General features: G+C 31.4%; 1 protein-coding gene across 1 annotated transcript; it reads left to right on the top strand.

Moving 5' to 3' along the window:
- Positions 1-1,314: 1,314 nt before the first annotated feature.
- On the top strand, positions 1,315-24,646 carry LOC137385463 (receptor-type tyrosine-protein phosphatase epsilon-like). Its single transcript, XM_068071934.1, has 11 exons — positions 1,315-1,416; positions 7,423-7,534; positions 7,687-7,784; positions 12,606-12,730; positions 13,776-13,872; positions 14,563-14,621; positions 15,264-15,383; positions 16,069-16,185; positions 16,693-16,838; positions 17,187-17,322; positions 24,512-24,646. The coding sequence occupies exons 1-11, from the start codon at positions 1,362-1,364 to the stop codon at positions 24,593-24,595; spliced, it is 1,149 nt and encodes a 382-aa protein (XP_067928035.1). The 5' UTR covers positions 1,315-1,361; the 3' UTR covers positions 24,596-24,646.
- Positions 24,647-25,599: the final 953 nt, after the last annotated feature.

The raw sequence follows: 25,599 nt of genomic DNA, 5'->3' as shown, positions 1-25,599 counted from the left end.
TGAGTGCGTAGGTGTGTAGGTATGTGAGTGTGTGAATGGGTGCATGGTTGTATGTGAGTGCACAGGTGTGTAGGTATGTGAGTGTGTGAATGGGTGCATGGTTGTATGTGAGTGCACAGGTGTGTAGGTATGTGAGTGTGTGAATGGGTGCATGGTTGTATGTGAGTGCAAAGGTGTGTAAGTATGTGGGTGCGTGATTGGGTGCATGGTGTATGTGAGTGCGTAGGTGTGTAGGTATGTGAGTGGGTGAAAGGGTGCATGGTGTATGTGAGTGCGTAGGTGTGTAGGTATGTGAGTGGGTGAATGGGTGCATGGTTGTATGTGAGTGTTTATGATATGCTGTAGATAACCATTATTTGTTGTTTATTCTAGTTCCTTCTCCACCAAACATTGCTTTGGCATTTAACAGCAGCTGTTTTGAGGTCCAAATGGCTGACTCAAATGGTTTGTACTACAGAGTCACCCAATATAAGGTAACTTACTTATAAAATATATTATATTGAATTATTCCTGTAACACTATGATTAAATTGCCCTGTGTTACAGTTTATTCACAAGTTTGACTTTATGATTATGAACTACAGTGTGTCTTGGCATATATTATCATATGCTATTAACATTTTCACAAATTACTATATGTTGATATATATTATCATATGTTAGTATCTATTACTACATATTATAATAAGTTATAATCTACTGTGTTATGTTAATATAATATGTTACTTTACGTTATGATCTGTTATCATATATGTTAATACTTCCGTGCATCTATGTATACATATGTGATTAGTTGCTGTTATGTCAACTGTTGTTTCTATTCAAAGATGGAATGAATGTCTAAGTAAATTATAAAGAAGTAATAGTGTAACTGGTTCTTATTGTTGCTACGTGCAAACATCAGGTATTCCCACAACCGGAATCATATGAAGCTTTAATATTTATGTTATACAAAGGGTTACAAACTTCAGACATTTTCATTTCTACTGACCGGGTAAAACAATATTAAAAGAAGTGCTAATTGTTTAAGCTATCACCACGCCTATCACCACAATTTCAAACTCACCTCAACAGTATGCCAAACATATTAGGTGGCTTTTAGTCCATTTTATCTCGGGTTTCTCTTAAATACCGTAATTATTATTTTAGCTCCGCTGTTATTATGCTGACGCTGGTGCTGAACCAGAATTACTTCTGGATGAAAATGTATCAAATGTGAGAAATGCCAATGAACGGATACGATGTGACCTCAACCCTAATGCCAAAGTCATTTGTAATGCTTCTGCAACCAATGCTGTTGGAGAAAGTACTTGGGTCTACCGTGAAGGGTACATAACGCCAAAAAGTACGACACCAAAAAGTATGACACCAGAAAATACGACACAAAAGAAAACAACACCAAAAAGTACAAGTCTGTGTAAGTATTGATTTATGTTTGCTAGCACTGAGCCTTGGTCATTATGGACTAAATCAGACTATCGGTCTTGCACTAAAATCTATTATGGCTTAAGTTTAAAGGTCACCTAGCTTGCTCAACCTCCACTTTGTTGCCCAGGTTCTGCAATATAGCTTTACTGAATGCACTGCAAAGCTTGCTCAACAGCAGAAAAACAATAAAAATATGAATGATTATTACACAAAGAACAGGTAGCATCTGTTTAAACAGGTATTACAGCAAAGTGGCACAATAACCAATACTTTGCAGTTATTTGAATTTAACAAAAGTGCATTATTAAAAAGTACCACTGAAAAGAGATGAGAAGTGAGGGAAAAAATGGTTTTAGATAATCAAACAGAGAAGAGGTCCAAAAGCCTTGTCAGACCTCTGAAAATGTAATCCTTTTTAACAGGCACATTTCTCAGCTCTGTAGGAAAAAGCCACAGGAAAATGTGCTAGCAGGTATATTCCTTATGATTTTTTCCTATATTCTTTATCCGTTGTTCCTATATTCTTTATTAGTTGTTCCTATATTCCTTATTATATGTTACTATATTCCTTGTCAGTTGTTCCTATATTCCTTATCAGTTGTTCCTATATTCCTTATAAGTTGTTACTATATTCCTTATTAATTGTTCCTATATTCCTTATTAGTTGTTCCTATATTCCTTATTAGTTGTTCCTATATTCCTTATCAGTTGTTCCTATATTCCTTATCAGTTGTTACTGTATTCCTTATTAGTTGTTACTATATTCCTTATCAGTTGTTACTATATTCCTTATAAGTTGTTACATATTCCTTATTAGTTGTTCCTATATTCCTTATTAGTTGTTCCTATATTCCTTATTAGTTGTTACTATATTCCTTATCAATTATTCCTATATTCCTTATTAGTTGTTTCTATATTCCTTATCAGTAGTTCCTATATTCCTTATAAGTTGTTACTATATTCCTTATTAGTTGTTCCTATATTCCTTATTAGTTGTTACTATATTCCTTATAAGTTGTTACTATATTCCTTATCAGTTGTTCCTATATTCCTTATTTGTTGTTACTATATTCCTTGTCAGTTGTTCCTATATTCCTTATCAGTTGTTCCTATATTCCTTATAAGATGTTACTATATTCCTTATTAATTGTTCCTATATTCCTTATTAGTTGTTCCTATATTCCTTATTAGTTGTTCCTATATTCCTTATCAGTTGTTCCTATATTCCTTATCAGTTGTTACTGTATTCCTTATTAGTTGTTACTATATTCCTTATCAGTTGTTACTATATTCCTTATAAGTTGTTACATATTCCTTATTAGTTGTTCCTATATTCCTTATTAGTTGTTCCTATATTCCTTATTAGTTGTTACTATATTCCTTATTAATTGTTCCTATATTCCTTATTAGTTGTTCCTATATTCCTTATTAGTTGTTCCTATATTCCTTATTAGTTGTTACTATATTCCTTATTAATTGTTCCTATATTCCTTATTAGTTGTTCCTATATTCCTTATTAGTTGTTTCTATATTCCTTATCAGTAGTTCCTATATTCCTTATAAGTTGTTACTATATTCCTTATTAGTTGTTCCTATATTCCTTATTAGTTGTTACTATATTCCTTATTAGTTGTTACTATATTCCTTATCAGTTGTTACTATATTCCTTATTAGTTGTTACTATATTCCTTATCAGTTATTCCTATATTCCTTATTAGTTTTTCTTATATTCCTTATCAGTTGTTATTATATTCCTTATTAGTTGTTCCTATATTCCTTATTAGTTGTTCCTATATTCCTTATAAGTTGTTACTATATTCCTTATTAGTTGTTCCTATATTCCTTATTAGTTGTTACTATATTCCTTATCAGTTATTCCTATATTCCTTATTAGTTTTTCTTATATTCCTTATCAGTTTTTCTTATATTCCTTATCAGTTGTTACTATATTCCTTATTAGTTGTTACTATGTTCCTTATCAGTTATTCCTATATTCCTTATTAGTTTTTCTTATATTCCTTATCAGTTGTTATTATATTCCTTATTAGTTGTTCCTATATTCCTTATTAGTTGTTCCTATATTCCTTATCAGTTGTTCCTATATTCCTTATTAGTTGTTACTATATTCCTTATCAGTTATTCCTATATTCCTTATTAGTTTTTCTTATATTCCTTATCAGCTGTTGTTATATTCCTTATCAGTTGTTACTATATTCCTTATTAGTTGTTACTATATTCCTTATCAGTTGTTGCTATATTCCTTATCAGTTGTTACTATATTCCTTATTAGTTGTTACTATATTCCTTATCAGTTATTCCTATATTCCTTATTAGTTTTTCTTATATTCCTTATCAGTTGTTATTATATTCCTTATTAGTTGTTCCTATATTCCTTATTAGTTGTTCCTATATTCCTTATAAGTTGTTCCTATATTCCTTATTAGTTTTTACTATATTCCTTATCAGTTATTCCTATATTCCTTATTAGTTTTTCTTATATTCCTTATCAGTTGTTATTATATTCCTTATTAGTTGTTCCTATATTCCTTATCAGTTGTTACTATATTCCTTATTAGTTGTTCCTATATTCCTTATTAGTTGTTCCTATATTCCTTATAAGTTGTTCCTATATTCCTTATTAGTTGTTACTATATTCCTTATCAGTTGTTCCTATATTCCTTATCAGTTGTTACTGTATTCCTTATTAGTTGTTACTATATTCCTTATCAGTTGTTACTATATTCCTTATAAGTTGTTACATATTCCTTATTAGTTGTTCCTATATTCCTTATTAGTTGTTCCTATATTCCTTATTAGTTGTTACTATATTCCTTATCAATTATTCCTATATTCCTTATTAGTTGTTTCTATATTCCTTATCAGTAGTTCCTATATTCCTTATAAGTTGTTACTATATTCCTTATTAGTTGTTCCTATATTCCTTATTAGTTGTTACTATATTCCTTATAAGTTGTTACTATATTCCTTATCAGTTGTTCCTATATTCCTTATTTGTTGTTACTATATTCCTTGTCAGTTGTTCCTATATTCCTTATCAGTTGTTCCTATATTCCTTATAAGATGTTACTATATTCCTTATTAATTGTTCCTATATTCCTTATTAGTTGTTCCTATATTCCTTATTAGTTGTTCCTATATTCCTTATCAGTTGTTCCTATATTCCTTATCAGTTGTTACTGTATTCCTTATTAGTTGTTACTATATTCCTTATCAGTTGTTACTATATTCCTTATAAGTTGTTACATATTCCTTATTAGTTGTTCCTATATTCCTTATTAGTTGTTCCTATATTCCTTATTAGTTGTTACTATATTCCTTATTAATTGTTCCTATATTCCTTATTAGTTGTTCCTATATTCCTTATTAGTTGTTCCTATATTCCTTATTAGTTGTTACTATATTCCTTATTAATTGTTCCTATATTCCTTATTAGTTGTTCCTATATTCCTTATTAGTTGTTTCTATATTCCTTATCAGTAGTTCCTATATTCCTTATAAGTTGTTACTATATTCCTTATTAGTTGTTCCTATATTCCTTATTAGTTGTTACTATATTCCTTATTAGTTGTTACTATATTCCTTATCAGTTGTTACTATATTCCTTATTAGTTGTTACTATATTCCTTATCAGTTATTCCTATATTCCTTATTAGTTTTTCTTATATTCCTTATCAGTTGTTATTATATTCCTTATTAGTTGTTCCTATATTCCTTATTAGTTGTTCCTATATTCCTTATAAGTTGTTACTATATTCCTTATTAGTTGTTCCTATATTCCTTATTAGTTGTTATTATATTCCTTATCAGTTATTCCTATATTCCTTATTAGTTTTTCTTATATTCCTTATCAGTTTTTCTTATATTCCTTATCAGTTGTTACTATATTCCTTATTAGTTGTTACTATGTTCCTTATCAGTTATTCCTATATTCCTTATTAGTTTTTCTTATATTCCTTATCAGTTGTTATTATATTCCTTATTAGTTGTTCCTATATTCCTTATTAGTTGTTCCTATATTCCTTATCAGTTGTTCCTATATTCCTTATTAGTTGTTACTATATTCCTTATCAGTTATTCCTATATTCCTTATTAGTTTTTCTTATATTCCTTATCAGCTGTTGTTATATTCCTTATCAGTTGTTACTATATTCCTTATTAGTTGTTACTATATTCCTTATCAGTTGTTGCTATATTCCTTATCAGTTGTTACTATATTCCTTATTAGTTGTTACTATATTCCTTATCAGTTATTCCTATATTCCTTATTAGTTTTTCTTATATTCCTTATCAGTTGTTATTATATTCCTTATTAGTTGTTCCTATATTCCTTATTAGTTGTTCCTATATTCCTTATAAGTTGTTCCTATATTCCTTATTAGTTTTTACTATATTCCTTATCAGTTATTCCTATATTCCTTATTAGTTTTTCTTATATTCCTTATCAGTTGTTATTATATTCCTTATTAGTTGTTCCTATATTCCTTATCAGTTGTTACTATATTCCTTATTAGTTGTTCCTATATTCCTTATTAGTTGTTCCTATATTCCTTATAAGTTGTTCCTATATTCCTTATTAGTTGTTACTATATTCCTTATCAGTTGTTCCTATATTCCTTATCAGTTGTTCCTATATTCCTTATCAGTTGTTACTATATTCCTTATTAGTTGTTCCTATATTCCTTATTAGTTGTTCCTATATTCCTTATTAGTTGTTCCTATATTCCTTATTAGTTGTTCCTATATTCCTTATCAGTTGTTCCTATATTCCTTATTAGTTGTTACTATATTCCTTATTAGTTGTTACTATATTCCTTATTAGTTGTTACTATATTCCTTATTAGTTGTTCCTATATTCCTTATCAGTTGTTACTATATTCCTTATTAGTTGTTACTATATTCCTTATTAGTTGTTCCTATATTCCTTATTAGTTGTTCCTATATTCCTTATAAGTTGTTACTATATTCCTTATTAGTTGTTACTATATTCCTTATCAGTTATTCCTATATTCCTTATTAGTTTTTCTTATATTCCTTATCAGTTGTTACTATATTCCTTATTAGTTGTTCCTATATTCCTTATTAGTTGTTCCTATATTCCTTATAAGTTGTTCCTATATTCCTTATCAGTTGTTACTATATTCCTTATTAGTTGTTCCTATATTCCTTATCAGTTGTTACTATATTCCTTATTAGTTGTTACTATATTCCTTATTAGTTGTTCCTATATTCCTTATTAGTTGTTCCTATATTCCTTATAAGTTGTTACTATATTCCTTATTAGTTGTTACTATATTCCTTATCAGTTATTCCTATATTCCTTATTAGTTTTTCTTATATTCTTTATCAGTTGTTACTATATTCCTTATTAGTTGTTCCTATATTCCTTATTAGTTGTTCCTATATTCCTTATAAGTTGTTCCTATATTCCTTATTAGTTGTTACTATATTCCTTATTAGTTGTTCCTATATTCTTTATCAGTTGTTACTATATACCTTATTAGTTGTTACTATATTCCTTATCAGTTGTTCCTATATTCCTTATCAGTTGTTCCTATATTCCTTATAAGTTGTTACTATATTCCTTATTAGTTGTTACTATATTCCTTATCAGTTATTCGTATATTCCTTATAAGTTGTTCCTATATTCCTTATTAGTTGTTACTATATTCCTTATCAGTTATTCCTATATTCCTTATCAGTTGTCTCCATATTCCTTATAAGTTCTTATTATATTCTTATCAAATATTACTATATTACTCATAAGTTGTATTTATATTTCTTATCAGTTGTTCTTATTAATATATACAAGCTATATTGTCTAAAAAGAAGTTTTACAATATGTAAAAGTTCTACATAATTGAAATTTTACATAATGTGAAGAGAAGGATTAATGCCAATGTAGGCGACTTACAAAAAGGTTTTTTAACAGTTTTATTCTCAAGTCTAAAAGATTCCTTATGCGCAATCTTTGTAGCCCAGACTATGCCTCCTAGCAATAACTCCATAGTTGTTGCCTCTGTGGTGCCGAGTTTAATAGTTCTGGTTATTGCGGTTCTTATCACTGGAGTTGTCTTCTACAAACACAGGTATAATATATTTCAGCATGCTAAAATCTTTTTGTAATACATCATGTCTCATTTAGATTTAAAAGTGTGATGCATGTGTTCCTGAAACAAGGTAATGTTTTCTTCCTACTTCCTAATAGTAAAGCTGTAGTCTGTACATATATCTCTTGCAGAACTCAGCCTTCGACAAGTTCTTTTGAAAAAAGCTCTGCATTTGCTTGTGTCGCTGGACCATCAACAGCCGAATGTAGACCTCACTCTGCATCCATAGGTAATAAATGTAGATATAATTTTTGATCATTTCAGGTTGAGACCCCAAACAGATTTACATTGATAAGTTTTTCTCTTTTCTTATCTCTTTGTGAAGGTTTATCATTGTTTTTTATAATGAAACTGAGTCAAGTCAAAAACTTAAATTTATTTATTTTTAAATGTCAATTATGCTACCACATTTGCATGAGAAAACTTTAAATTTGGTAGCCAATGGAAATAAAACCAGTCAAATGGATTTTTTTCATAATTAGAAGTAATTGGAGAATAACAGAACAAAATGGCTGCCATCTAAAGATTACAATATTGTTTAAATAAAGGCATGCCATAATTTATTTTTACATGATGTTGAAAACTTTTACAAAATAATGTTATACCGTATCCAGATAGATTAATCTCATATTTTGGCTTAAAAAATCGTAAATTATGAACAATCATATAGTACATCGAACATAGCCATTATGAACAATCATTTAGTACATCGAACATAGCCATTATAAACAATCATATAGTACATCGAACATAGCTATTATGAACAATCATATAGTACATCGAACATAGCCATTATGAACAATCATTTAGTACATCGAACATAGCCATTATAAACAATCATATAGTACATCGAACATAGCTATTATGAACAATCATACAGTACATCGAGCATAACCATTATGAACAATCATATAGTACATCGAACATAGCTATTATGAACAATCATATAGTACATCGAACATAGCTATTATGAGCAATCATATAATACATCGAACATAACCATTATAAACAAGCATTTAGTACATCGAACATAACCATTATGAGCAATCATACAGTACATCGAACATAACCATTATGAACAATCATATAGTACATCGAACATAGCTATTATGAGCAATCATATAATACATCGAACATAACCATTATAAACAAGCATTTAGTACATCGAACATAACCATTATGAGCAATCATACAGTACATCGAACATAACCATTATGAACAATCATATAGTACATCAAACATAGCCATTATGAACAATCATACAGTACATCGAGCATAACCATTATGAACATTCATACAGTACATTGAACATAACCATTATGAACAATCATTTAGTACATCGAACATAGCCATTATGAACAATCATATAGTACATCGAACATAACCATTATGAGCAATCATATAGTACATCAAACATAGCCATTATGAACAATCATACAGTACATCGAGCATAACCATTATGAACAATCATATAGTACATCGAACATAGCTATTATGAGCAATCATATAATACATCGAACATAACCATTATAAACAAGCATTTAGTACATCGAACATAACCATTATGAGCAATCATACAGTACATCGAACATAACCATTATGAACAATCATATAGTACATCAAACATAGCCATTATGAACAATCATACAGTACATCGAGCATAACCATTATGAACAATCATATAGTACATCGAACATAGCTATTATGAGCAATCATATAATACATCGAACATAACCATTATAAACAAGCATTTAGTACATCGAACATAACCATTATGAACAATCATTTAGTACATCGAACTTAACCATTATGAACAATCATACAGTACATCGAACATAGCCATTATGAACAATCATACAGTACATCAAACATAGCCATTATGAACAATCATACAGTACATCAAACATAGCCATTATGAACAATCATACAGTACATTGAACATAACCATTATGAACAATCATATAGTACATCAAACATAGCCATTATGAACAATCATACAGCACATCGAACATAACCATTATGAACAATCATATAGCACATCGAACATAGCTATTATGAACAATCATTTAGTCCATCGAACATAGCCATTATGAACAATCATACAGTACATCGAACATAACCATTATGAACAATCATATAGTACATCGAACATAACCATTATGAACAATCATATAGTACATCGAACATAACCATTATGAACAATCATACAGTACATTGAACATAACCATTATGAACAATCATATAGTACATCGAACATAGCCATTATGAACAATCATATAGTACATCAAACATAGCCATTATGAACAATCATACAGTACATTGAACATAACCATTATGAACAATCATTTAGTACATCGAACATAACCATTATGAACAATCATATAGCACATCGAACATAACCATTATGAACAATCATTTAGTACATTGAACATAACCATTATGAACAATCATACAGTACATCGAGCATAGCCATTATGAGCAATCATTTAGTACATCGGACATAGCTATTATGAACAATCATATAGTACATCGAACATAGCCATTATGAACAATCATACAGTACATCGAGCATAACCATTATGAACAATCATACAGTACATCGAACATAACCATTATGAACAATCATATAGCACATTGAACATAGCCATTATGAACAATCATATAGTACATCGAGCATAACCATTATGAACAATCATACAGTACATCGAACATAACCATTATGAACAATCATATAGCACATCGAACATAGCCATTATGAACAATCATATAGTACATCGAGCATAACCATTATGAACAATCATATAGTACATCGAGCATAACCATTATGAACAATCATACAGTACATCGAACATAACCATTATGAACAATCATATAGCACATCGAACATAGCCATTATGAACAATCATATAGTACATCGAGCATAACCATTATGAACAATCATATAGTACATCAAACATAACCATTATGACAATCATATAGTACATTGAACATAGTCATTATGAGCAATCATATACTAAATTGAACTAAACCATTATGAGCAATCATATAGTACATTGAACATAGTCATTATGAGCAATCATATACTAAATTGAACTAAACTATTATGAACAATCATTTAGTACAGGAAACATAGCCATTATGCCCACTCTTTATGGTCACGCATTGTTTAAAGGTTGAACAGCATCATTTGAGCAAAAGTTTGTCAAATAAAAACCAATAACAACTTTTGGTAGAAATTTTACTTGTAAGTTACATTTAACAAACTAGCATTCTTCTTGAAACAACCCTGGAACTTTATCAAACAAGTTTCATGAAATTGGAGACACTTATTTTTTATATAAAGCAGAATTTTTGAGATAAATAATCATTGTGTTAGTGTGTAATAATGAAGAGAAATGAAAGTTTGATTCCTATGTTGGTTGTTCAGTTGCAACTAAGACTTGTTTACTAGAGCTAAAAGGCAGTTTGAATGTTATATCTCTCTGTTATATAATTTTATCGAGCCAACTCATTTGCATTTTTACGAATTAATAACATAAAAGAAAAGTGGTCATTTACTGGAAGCGGATTAAATACTCCTACGACTTTCTTGTCGCACATCAAACTTGGTCATAGCGGTAACAATGACAATACAGTTAGTTGTGTTTTACTAAGTGATAGCTGAGGTGATAGTGATACTTAATCACTGATAAATTTTAAATGCATTTTTAGTTATTATTAAAGGTTGACTTGCAACAAAATTTACATTACAGTTATTTGGTATCAAAAGGTTCACCAAGTCTTACTCTGTTGTGTTAGGTCCAAAATATGTGGAAATGTGATTACAAGCTCTTAAAAGCTCAGAAATGAACAGTTAATCACGAAAATGCCGTAGATTGGAATCCCTCTCAAAAGGGCTCTGATGCGCTTTTGTTTACACTTTCAGGCAACCTCATTCCTTGAAATATTTACACAAATATACTTCACACATTTAATAAAACCTTGTCTATTGTCCTTATTTTATTATTGTTGTAATGCTGTCACATTGAGCACTAGTATCTCAAAACCTAGCTTAAAATTAGTTTAAATTTTTAACTTTAGCTTGAAGGGGTACATACCATCCTCTGATAAACATGAGGAGACTACTGGTAATCTGTGATGGTTGAAAAATGCTGCAAAAGCTGTGCGTTAAATTTGATTGCAAATATGGGTCACATGATCAGATTATGACTAGATGATTAGACCAAGGTGAAACAAAACTGTAAAGTAGCGAACATCCATATTTGATATGGGCTTTTTGGTAAAACCCAAAGCGTTTGTCATAAACTAGTGCTACGAGAAGTGTTATATTGAGCCTTTTAATGGCCTTTCATTTTACGTGATAATATCACATGTCAAAACAATAACCATGTTGAGTCGGGTACGTCATCAAATTAAAGGAATTCCGACCCACGGCCATTTTTTTAACTGTTTGCTTTTAGGCTTTTTAGAACTTGTAATCACATTTTCACATATGTTGTGCCTATAACACAGCAGAGTAAGACATGGTGAACCTTTTAATACCAAATAACTGTAATGTGAATTTTGTTGCAAGTCACCCTTTAAAGGAGTCTAATTTGGTTGCTGAATATTATGAGAGCCTAGGTCAGTATTTTTCAACCAGGTATACTTTGGTGATTTTAACATCATCTACTGTCTACCCTTGTAATCTCATCATTCAAATCATAGTATTTAATGCAACTAGTCTATCAGTAGCATTCCTACCTCCACTCATAGAGATTTATTTTAGCCTCTTATAATTAATTTTGCAAATTATTTATCGACAAAGCTCTAGCCATATAATTGGTTGTTACTTGCATATAAAAGTACCATAATATATAGACAACTTTTTCATGTTCTAGAATTATAGATTTTATCCTAATCCATATAGATGGTAACACAATGTTTTGCTGTTACATATAAACCAGTTTACTGTATGTTACAGACTGTTTGCTGATACATGTCACAAAATCTACTTAACACCCTTACATCATCGTTAAATTTATAAAATATAATAGCTTTTGTCATTCAGGAAACGGAGACACCTCCACAAATGGTTATGAAGGACTACAAGTAAGCACAATGTCTCAACAAATGAATGGTAAAGCCTACCAGACTGTCTTGCTGACAGATCAGTCTGTTGAAACACAGTTCGAGGTAAGAGACAATCTTCTATGTATTTACTTATGTACTTACAACAATAGTATTGACTACCTCAAGTCGCACAGACAGTCTATCAATTGATATCCAATTAAGACCCAATTCATCCTTGACATAGTCTGAGCACAGTAAAAGTATTTGTGGGTATACTTGTCTAACACTCCTCCAGTACAGCTGGCTCTGAATAAAAATACAAAGACTGTTTAGAGAGAATGTAAACAAGCAATCTGCTTGTCTTAAAGGAGAGCAAAACTCTGAGGCTTGTGAAACTTTTTAATTCCGGCTAGTTTTTAAGGTCACTGAGTTGCTTCCTGTGATCTTTTCTATTCCATATACTCAGACACTAACATCTACTCTCGAACACTCTCACTTTCACTAAGTATAAACAAAATACACATACAGTATATACTGTGGTTGGTAATTTATTATCATTCTCATTGGCAGTGACACAGCCAGTTTCTTAGTGTCACTCAGGCAGTCACTGATACCTACTTGCAGTCATTCTCCAAGATCACACATTGTGTCACTGACACCTACTTGCAGTCATTCTCCAATATCACCCATTGTGTCACTGATACCTACTTGCAGTCATTCTCCAAGATCACCCATTGTGTCACTGACACCTACTCACAGTAAGGAACTCAATATTTTTGACTCACAAACCAACTTCCTCCCATGTACCACACTGACAATGTGGGTACGTTAAAGATCCACCTCTGTTCTTTGCACACCGAGCAAGGGAAATGGCTACCTGGCTCTGTCAGACTAGACGTGTTGCACCGCCATCTCTCAAATTAATCTGACAGTTCCAGTAGTAGCAGATACTGAGAACCTCTTTTTTACTATACTGCTTGACCCAAGCATGCATCACTAAGATGCAAGTCATTGTCAATTTCCAACAGACAGCCATATTATTATGTTATAACCAACTTTACAGTGTTCATACGGTGGCACTGACTGTTCCCATCTGCTACTCATTGCCATGATATTCCATCACTACCAGCCGTTGTCATAATCCTCTAGTCTAAACTGTTTACTGTAGAGATTGGAGCGGGCTGTTGCACAAATAAGGTTTGACTATAGTACCGCTGAACTTCCCTTGAATGTTATAAAGAACAGATTTGCTGATATTCTCCCAAGTGAGTTCTTTCTTTGTGACAGTTGACGGTATAATCTAGCAGTAGATGTTTGTCTAGTTAAGTTCAGCACTTGAAAAGTTTACTGAATAGTAAACTACACACTTTCAACATATTCATACTGTCATTGAGCTTCTGGACTTTATAAGTACCTCAGCAAACATTACTCATCCATTGATATTCAAAGACTCGCTAGATAGGTAACATGATTAGCTTTTGACCTGTTTATTTGTACATGGACTAACCTAAAGAGCGTTAGCCCTAAACCCTAAAAAACACAGGTTCAAGAAAATTTGCTTCATAGACAATTTTTACACCCATAATCTATTTCTAAACATATTATATGATGCCTTTATTTGAGTACTAGCAAACAGTGTCAGTAAAATACTAACCACCTAACTAAACTGCATGTTCGATACAGCTGTAAAAAGTAATTATGGCTATAATTATGTACAGCTACAATTAAGTTACACATTGCTGACATACATGTAGCATATAAACTAATAACGCCAAAACAATGTTGAGTTTCAGGGTTCAGAATTATACTTCATTGATTCATGGCAGAGTATTAGAATATAAGCAACTTTCTTTTTTGAACAATATTATAACTAGTCACACTATTTAGTAAATAACACAAGAAAATAATTAACTTGCATTGAAATTTCAGTGACTGTCAATGATTATTTATTACAGCTGCTCAACACGCGGTTACTGTTTATGGTACAGACTATATTAATGCCGTCTTCGTCAATGTAAGCATATCTACATATATATATATAGATATACACGTACATGTATATATTTAACTTTCATTGATAATGAGATTATGTTAGATTTCTACTTAATTATTAATTTACTAGATGTTTGAGCTTTTATACAGATTGAAGGCTAGTTTTATGAGGCAGCAGGTAAAAGACTGTGGTGAAAGGTGTGGATTAGCTCAAGTAAAGTGTATGTTTTTGGGCATTAGTAATAATATCATGGTAGCTCAAAACTTTTATAGACGTTTTTGTTTTATAGCTGTATATCTAACTTGTGGCTTAACTGCATCTCTTTTTCTGTAGTAAAAATGTTCACTAGCTTTTACATTTTACCTTATACTTTTTTGCACTTTCAGTTGTTCTATCCTCAAAATTGATGGTGAAAAATGATTATATGATTATTATTATCAGGATTATATTGTTATTAATATATATATATATATTAATATATATATATATATATATTAATATATATATATATATATATATATATATATATATATATATATATATATATATATATATATATATATATATATATATATGTAATGTTAAAGTGCCGTCAACTAACTTTTAATATACTATCAAATCAGTGGTTTTTGATGGAGGCTGATATGAGTTATTCTTTTCTAGTCTTTTCTGCAAGAGAATCAGTTCATTGCTACACAACTTCCACTCTCTCAAACAACTAGTAATTTCTGGAAAATGATTCATGAGAGAAAAGTTAATGTTGTAGTTCAACTGTTGCCTCAGGTGAGCAATTGTTAGAACGACAGTTATATCAAATCGAGGATATGTAGAAAACGAGACATTTGGCTTACTAGTATGTCAGTATACCAGGTTTATTAGTATTTCAGTATATCAAGTTGACTAACATGTCAGTATATCAGGTGATTAGCATGTCCGAATATCAGTTTAGCTAGCCTATCAGTATATCAGGTGACTAGCATGTCAGAATATCAAGTTGACTAACATGTCAGTATATCAGGCTGACTAGCATGTCAGTATATCAGATTAGCTAGCATGTCAGTACACCAGATTGACTAGCATGTCAGTATATCAGGTTGACTAGCATGACAGTATACCAGGTTGACTAACATGTCAGTATACCAGGTTGAGTTGCATGTCAGTATGCCTTATTGGCTGGGATGTCAGTATGTCATGGGCAACAGGATGATTCATGTGCAGGCCATTCACAGTTACGCGTTGATAAAAAATAGATTTCAGATGCGAACAATTATATGGTTTTTGGCCTGCTTCATTATCAATTGTATTGCACCATCTGATCAATCTTTAAGCTGTTCTCGTGTTACCAAATGCCCCAAGTGACGGATCAGATTGCTAGTATGTATGCGGTATGAGTGCTTTCTGTTATATTATGCACTCTGTTAGCACCTGTACCTTACGTGTTTGGATCAAAATCAAATCGTGTTTCAAGATGCTGGACTATTTTCCTGATGCGGATGGAGATGAGTTTTACCTTGATTGGGGTGAAATGCAGAGAGACGACTCCTCTGAGAACAGCCTCATACAGTTAGTTCATCTGACTGTAGAGGTAAGCATTTTTGTAGCATTTTTCACTGACATAATGGTGTGACAATGATTACACTTTATCACGAACCTATTATGAATCCTCGCCATTTTTATAAGTATAAATTGTTTTCTTGTTTATTCACACAACCAGGTGAAAATGTGCCAAAAACCCCAGAAGCGCAGCATTCTACTGAATGACAAAGGATATATCTTTATACTCAGTATTAATTGTTTTATTTTAATCTTTTTGCTGAAGTAGATAAACAGCCATACACTAAGATTTTGTAACATTTCTTCTATATTAGTCTATTGATTAAAATTGTCCTATGAAAGCTAATCAGCTTTGCTAACATCTACATGTATACAGGTTCAGCTCACATTTGAAGTGTATGTTGAACATACTCACATAACAAACATTATCATCAATGAAAGCAACTCAAATGCACGCTAGCTATTATGCATCTTAGAAAGATCAGTGTTAAAAGTAATGAACTACTTGCCCTAAAGTAGTTTACAGTCTCTATTATAGGACAGATCAGTCTCGGTGGTAAAGGTGCGGAATTGGTCAGATAATCAACAGGAAGGGAGTGAGATGCCAAAGATTTCTTCGCTGTTGTATTACTTTCAAGTGGTTGACTCATATGTTAATGGTGGAAGCATATGTGTTACAGATATGTAAGCAAAAATTCCAACATCAATTTTTTATCAGTAGTTTGGGTCTGAAAATAGACAGGTACTCCAAACCAGCGATTGCACGCTCACCAACTGCCATGGTATAACCATAGTTATTACTGCAACAACGCTCTTCCTCCTTATGTAGCGCCGACGCTTACGTTTCATTTGAACATATCAATCTACAGCTTCATGACTTAGTATTTAACTGAATTCTTTACTACCTTGACGTTAAGCCGTTTTTACTAGCTTATAGTCTGCTAAATTACAGTACCTATTAGTTAACAGTCTTCATTCGTTTTCAGTCTACCAGTTTAATGTATTTATTAGTTGTACTACTTTGTGTTGTAGAACGGGCAGCCAACAAGTCGGTGTTTTTATAACAGGTTATAATCTCGTGGCTGCCATTAAATCTCAACATCAGCCTAATCTTTACGAAACAGTTTTAGAGGCTCGTCAGAGGAGGCCACAGTTTGTTTCTGATTTGGTATGTTAATATCGGATACTTAAAATATAAATGGTAGTACATGATACTTGAGGTGTATATGTTAATGCTAGTTATTTAACACATACATATTAATACCACTTACTTAACTTACACATGTTAGTACAGAATACTTACTTTAAATATCTATGATAGTACTGAGTTTTTACTTTAAACCGTTTAGTACTGAGTTAAGTACTAAGTTGTTAAGTACTGAGTTGTTAAGAACTGGGTTGTTAAGTGTTAAGCTGTTGAGTGCTGAGTTGTTAAGTACTGAGTTGTTAAGTACTGAATTGTTAAGTATTGAGTTGTTAACAACGGAGCTGTTAAGTACTGAGTTGTTAAGTACTGAGTTATCAAGTATTGAGTTCAGTATTTAATTTGTACCAAGTCCTTACTTTAAGTACTTCAGTACTGGTTACTTACACTATGTCAATAATGAGTACTTACACTATGTTAACAATGAGTACTTATACTATATTAATAGGGAGTACTCAAACTATATTAACAATGGTTACTTACACCACGTTACTAATGAGTACTTACAGTGTGTTATTTATGGGTACTTACATGATGTTAATAGTGAGTATTCACACTATATTAAAAATTAGTACTTACACTATGTTAATAATGAACAATCACTATAAATATGATAATGTGGGTAATTTCTAATTGAATATCTTTGTTTTGAGTACTTACATTAGCTATGTTAAAGCTGGGTATTTACTCAATGGTGACTATTAATATTACGAATGCTTGTGAATGGCAACTGACTGATAATAACGGGGACAGTATTGGACAACTATATTTTTGACAACTACATTAAAATAACCACAATTGTTCATAATATTTGTAAATTTACAAGGGGCTTTATTCAGCATACTTCTTTGTTCTGGTGCTATGTTCGAGTTTATTCCAACAGAGCTCGATCATTCAACCCCGCCCATATGATAGCCGTGGCCTATCCTCGTGGGAGAGTTATATCATTGGTATAACTATGTTAGTACTGGGTACTCAATCAAATATCTTGGTACTGAGCACTTACTATAACTATGTTGGTGTCAAACACTGAGGTTAAATGGTTAGTGCTGGATACTTGTTCTATATGTGTTAGTATCAACTGCTTTAACTATATTAGTACTGTTGACTAACTTTATATATGCCAATACTGAATATTTATTCTATGGACAGTAAAACAAGTTACTTACTGTAGAAGTGTTAGTTATAGATACATGTATATATTTCATTTTGATGTCTAATATAATCTTGAATATTTGAACCATATTGAGGCACAAATTATTCTTAACACTTGCAAACTAACTGCTGCATTGGTTTAAGATAAACTTCCTGTTAACCGGTGTCAAAGTAATCTACATGCATATATATACATCTCAGTGTTTGTCTGTCTGTCTAGTTATAGCAATCAAGTTTTAAGAGACAGAAATCTGTTGCAAACTTGACTTGAACAACAATCCTCCAGTTCTGCAGACAGCATTAATCCAATACACTACACTGTCCGACTGGCTATACTGTGGAGTAAATTGTAGAATTGTAATTTTATTTGTTTTGAATAATTTTGCATTACACGGTGACAAACTGTTGTACAGCATGACTTGTTATACTGTAATATTTTGCTATATACTGCTATACTGTAATATGCTGCAAAATACCACTACTGTATGCTGTAATATACTGCTACTGTATGCTGTGATATAATGCTACTGTATGCTGTAATATACTGCTACTGTATGGTGTAATATACTGCTACTGTATGATGTGATATACTGTTACTGTATACTGTAATATACTGTTATTGTGTGCTGTAATATACTGTTACTGTATACTGTAATATTCTGCTACTGTATGCTGTAATATACTGCTACTGTATACTGTAATATACTGTTACTGTGTACTGTAATATACTGTTACTGTATATTGTAATATACTGTTACTGTATGCTGTAATATACTGTTACTGTGTGATGTAATATACTGCTACTGTGTGCTGTAATATACTGGTACTGTATGTTGTAATATACTGCTACTGTATGCTGCAATATACTGCTACTGTATGCTGTAATATACTGCTACTGTATGCTGTAATATACTGTTACTGTGTACTGTAATATACTGTTACTGTATACTGTAATATACTGCTACTGTATGCTGTAATATACTGTTACTGTATGCTGTAATATACTGCTACTGTATGCTGTAATATACTGCTACTGTATACTGTAATATACTGCTACTGTATGCTGTAATATACTGCTACTGTATACTGTAATATACTGCTACTGTATACTGTAATATACTGTTACTGTATACTGTAATATACTGTTACTGTATACTGTAATATACTGCTACTGTATGCTGTAATATACTGTTACTGTGTGATGTAATATACTGCTACTGTGTGCTGTAATATACTGGTACTGTATGCTGTAATATACTGCTATTGTATGCTGCAATATACTGCTACTGTATGCTGTAATATACTGGTACTGTATACTGTAATATACTGTTACTGTATACTGTAATATACTGCTACTGTGTGCTGCAATATACTGGTACTGTATACTGTAATATACTGTTACTGTATACTGTAATATACTACTACTGTATACTGTAATATACTGTTACTGTATGCTGTAATATTCTGCTACTGTATGCTGTAATATACTGCTACTGTATACTGTAATATACTGTTACTGTGTACTGTAATATACTGTTACTGTATATTGTAATATACTGTTACTGTATGCTGTAATATACTGTTACTGTGTGATGTAATATACTGCTACTGTATGCTGTAATATACTGCTACTGTATACTGTAATATACTGCTACTGTATGCTGTAATATACTGCTACTGTATACTGTAATATACTGCTACTGTATACTGTAATATACTGTTACTGTATACTGTAATATACTGTTACTGTATACTGTAATATACTGCTACTGTATGCTGTAATATACTGTTACTGTGTGATGTAATATACTGCTACTGTGTGCTGTAATATACTGGTACTGTATGCTGTAATATACTGCTATTGTATGCTGCAATATACTGCTACTGTATGCTGTAATATACTGGTACTGTATACTGTAATATACTGTTACTGTATACTGTAATATACTGCTACTGTGTGCTGCAATATACTGGTACTGTATACTGTAATATACTGTTACTGTATACTGTAATATACTACTACTGTATACTGTAATATACTGTTACTGTATGCTGTAATATTCTGCTACTGTATGCTGTAATATACTGCTACTGTATATTGTAATATACTGTTACTGTGTACTGTAATATACTGTTACTGTATATTGTAATATACTGTTACTGTATGCTGTAATATACTGTTACTGTGTGGTGTAATATACTGCTACTGTGTGCTGTAATATACTGGTACTGTATGTTGTAATATACTGCTACTGTATGCTGCAATATACTGCTACTGTATGCTGTAATATACTGCTACTGTATGCTGTAATATACTGTTACTGTGTACTGTAATATACTGTTACTGTATACTGTAATATACTGCTACTGTATGCTGTAATATACTGTTACTGTATGCTGTAATATACTGCTACTGTATGCTGTAATATACTGCTACTGTATACTGTAATATACTGCTACTGTATGCTGTAATATACTGTTACTGTGTACTGTAATATACTGTTACTGTATACTGTAATATACTGCTACTGTATGCTGTAATATACTGTTACTGTATACTGTAATATACTGCTACTGTATGCTGTAATATACTGTTACTGTGTACTGTAATATACTGTTACTGTATACTGTAATATACTGCTACTGTATGCTGTAATATACTGTTACTGTATACTGTAATATACTGCTACTGTATGCTGTAATATACTGTTACTGTATGCTGTAATATACTGCTACTGTATGCTGTAATATACTGCTACTGTATACTGTAATATACTGCTACTGTATGCTGTAATATACTGCTACTGTATACTGTAATATACTGCTACTGTATACTGTAATATACTGTTACTGTATACTGTAATATACTGTTACTGTATACTGTAATATACTGCTACTGTATGCTGTAATATACTGTTACTGTGTGATGTAATATACTGCTACTGTGTGCTGTAATATACTGGTACTGTATGCTGTAATATACTGCTATTGTATGCTGCAATATACTGCTACTGTATGCTGTAATATACTGGTACTGTATACTGTAATATACTGTTACTGTATACTGTAATATACTGCTACTGTGTGCTGCAATATACTGGTACTGTATACTGTAATATACTGTTACTGTATACTGTAATATACTACTACTGTATACTGTAATATACTGTTACTGTATGCTGTAATATTCTGCTACTGTATGCTGTAATATACTGCTACTGTATACTGTAATATACTGTTACTGTGTACTGTAATATACTGTTACTGTATATTGTAATATACTGTTACTGTATGCTGTAATATACTGTTACTGTGTGATGTAATATACTGCTACTGTATGCTGTAATATACTGCTACTGTATACTGTAATATACTGCTACTGTATGCTGTAATATACTGCTACTGTATACTGTAATATACTGCTACTGTATACTGTAATATACTGTTACTGTATACTGTAATATACTGTTACTGTATACTGTAATATACTGCTACTGTATGCTGTAATATACTGTTACTGTGTGATGTAATATACTGCTACTGTGTGCTGTAATATACTGGTACTGTATGCTGTAATATACTGCTATTGTATGCTGCAATATACTGCTACTGTATGCTGTAATATACTGGTACTGTATACTGTAATATACTGTTACTGTATACTGTAATATACTGCTACTGTGTGCTGCAATATACTGGTACTGTATACTGTAATATACTGTTACTGTATACTGTAATATACTACTACTGTATACTGTAATATACTGTTACTGTATGCTGTAATATTCTGCTACTGTATGCTGTAATATACTGCTACTGTATATTGTAATATACTGTTACTGTGTACTGTAATATACTGTTACTGTATATTGTAATATACTGTTACTGTATGCTGTAATATACTGTTACTGTGTGGTGTAATATACTGCTACTGTGTGCTGTAATATACTGGTACTGTATGTTGTAATATACTGCTACTGTATGCTGCAATATACTGCTACTGTATGCTGTAATATACTGCTACTGTATGCTGTAATATACTGTTACTGTGTACTGTAATATACTGTTACTGTATACTGTAATATACTGCTACTGTATGCTGTAATATACTGTTACTGTATGCTGTAATATACTGCTACTGTATGCTGTAATATACTGCTACTGTATACTGTAATATACTGCTACTGTATGCTGTAATATACTGCTACTGTATACTGTAATATACTGCTACTGTATACTGTAATATACTGTTACTGTATACTGTAATATACTGTTACTGTATACTGTAATATACTGCTACTGTATGCTGTAATATACTGTTACTGTGTGATGTAATATACTGCTACTGTGTGCTGTAATATACTGGTACTGTATGCTGTAATATACTGCTATTGTATGCTGCAATATACTGCTACTGTATGCTGTAATATACTGGTACTGTATACTGTAATATACTGTTACTGTATACTGTAATATACTGCTACTGTGTGCTGCAATATACTGCTACTGTATACTGTAATATACTGTTACTGTATACTGTAATATACTACTACTGTATACTGTAATATACTGTTACTGTATGCTGTAATATACTGCTACTGTATACTGTAATATACTGCTACTGTATACTGTAATATACTGTTACTGTATACTGTAATATACTGTTACTGTATACTGTAATATACTGTTACTGTATGCTGTAATATACTGTTACTGTGTGATGTAATATACTGCTACTGTGTGCTGTAATATACTGGTACTGTATGCTGTAATATACTGCTACTGTATGCTGCAATATACTGCTACTGTATGCTGTAATATACTGGTACTGTATACTGTAATATACTGTTACTGTATACTGTAATATACTGCTACTGTGTGCTGTAATATACTGGTACTGTATACTGTAATATACTGTTACTGTATACTGTAATATACTGCTACTGTATACTGTAATATACTGTTACTGTATGTTGTAATATACTGCTACTGTATACTGTAATATACTGCTACTCTATACTGTAATATACTGTTACTGTATGCTGTAATATACTGCTACTGTATACTGTAATATACTGCTACTGTATACTGTAATATACTGCTACTGTATACTGTAATATAATGCTACTGTGTGCTGTAATATACTGCTACTGTGTGCTGTAATATACTGGTACTGTATACTGTAATATACTGCTACGGTATGCTGTGATATACTGCTACTGCATGCTGTAATATACTGTTACTGTATACTGTAATATACTGTTACTGTATACTGTAATATACTGCTACTGTATACTGTAATATACTGTTACTGTATACTGTAATATACTGCTACTGTGTGCTGTAATATACTGGTACTGTATACTGTAATATACTGCTACGGTATGCTGTGATATACTGCTACTGTATACTGTAATATACTGCTACTGTATGCTGTGATATACTGCTACTGCATGCTGTAATATACTATTACTGTATACTGTAATATACTGCTACTGTATGCTGTAATGCATTGTTACTGTATACTGTATACTGTATTATACTGTTACTGTATACTGCAATATACTGCTACTGTATGCTGTAACATACTGCTACTGTATGCTGTAATATACTGCTACTGTATGCTGTAATATACTGCTACTGTATGCTGTAATATACTGCTACTGTATGCTGTAATATACTGCTACTGTATACTGTAATATACTGCTACTGTATGCTGTAATACACTGCTACTGTATGCTGTAATGCATTGTTACTGTATACTGTATACTGTATTATACTGTTACTGTATACTGCAATATACTGGTACTGTATGCTGTAACATACTGCTACTGTATGCTGTAATATAATGCTACTGTATACTGTAATATACTGCTACTGTATGCTGTAATATACTGTTACTGTGTACTGTAATATACTGCTACTGTATGCTGTAATATACTGCTACTCACTGCTTGATATGTATTACTGCTGTCTAATACGCAATTGTATTTTACAGAAAAGCTATGCATACCTTGACGAAGTACGCAGATTTGAAATCAGCCCGGACAGCCTAACTAGCCAAACCACACATACTATGTGACCTCCCGTGATCTCAAGTCACCAAATGGTTATAATGCGAACATTCTGTAAAAATAATCAATCTACTGTATGTTTGATATAATACAGTTTAGTTCTATTAATCAGTTCTATGGCTGTATAGCCTCACCTCTTTACCTTAAGGTATAACACAGACTAGAGGCTGTAAACCAGTTTATTTTGCTAACAATTTCAAATTTATTACGCAGAGATTGGCTCACAAACTGTTGGTATGAGCCGGTCTGAAAAATTGAAGGCGTATATATACTCTCTGATGTCTTTTTGATGATGATGTTTATCAAGTCATTATGATGTTTATCTTGTATGTGTATGTACGGCACATATATACATGTGTATATGCACTGTACATAAATGGTGAAGTTTCTTGTCCTCAATAGAAACACTTGCATCCAAGGTCAGTAGTGATAAACAAAAATATTTAAAAATTATTTATTTTAGGAGTAACATGTATACGTTATTAATTAGATCACTGGCAGGTGCTAGAAATGATAACATACCAAATCTGCAGGTAAGTAGAAGTGAACAGACTAGCAAATTAGACCTGGAAACAAAAAAAATAGCTAAGTAAATTAGGTGTATTTGCTATTTTTTGCATGAAAAAAGCTCTTTTTGCATAACTCTGTTCTAAAATGTAAATCGGCAAGGCATTGGTGTCCGGTATAAGGTACAGTGGAAGTAGGAGTATAATGGATGGTCAGGCAGATTGGAGCTACGATTTGAGTACTTGAAACAGCAAATATCTAAAAACATATTTATCTTATCAGCATTAAGGGCATTTAGACCCTGAGTATAACTATCTATATCAAGTAGCATCAGCCTAAAGCATAATTTTTAAAGCATTCTAACTTTTCTTATTAGTCTTTGATACAAATGGATACTAGCTTGGAGCAGCATGAGACAAAATTTACAATATACGATTTTAGTAAAATAGTGAACAAACAGGATTTTTTGTTGATATTTTGGTTTTTTAAATCCCTTGAAAAATCT

This window comes from Watersipora subatra, chromosome 1 (genome assembly GCF_963576615.1).
Source record: "Watersipora subatra chromosome 1, tzWatSuba1.1, whole genome shotgun sequence".
Lineage (NCBI taxonomy): Eukaryota > Metazoa > Bryozoa > Gymnolaemata > Cheilostomatida > Watersiporidae > Watersipora > Watersipora subatra.
Note: the sequence above shows the minus strand (reverse complement) of the source record. Positions and strands in the feature narration are given on the sequence as shown.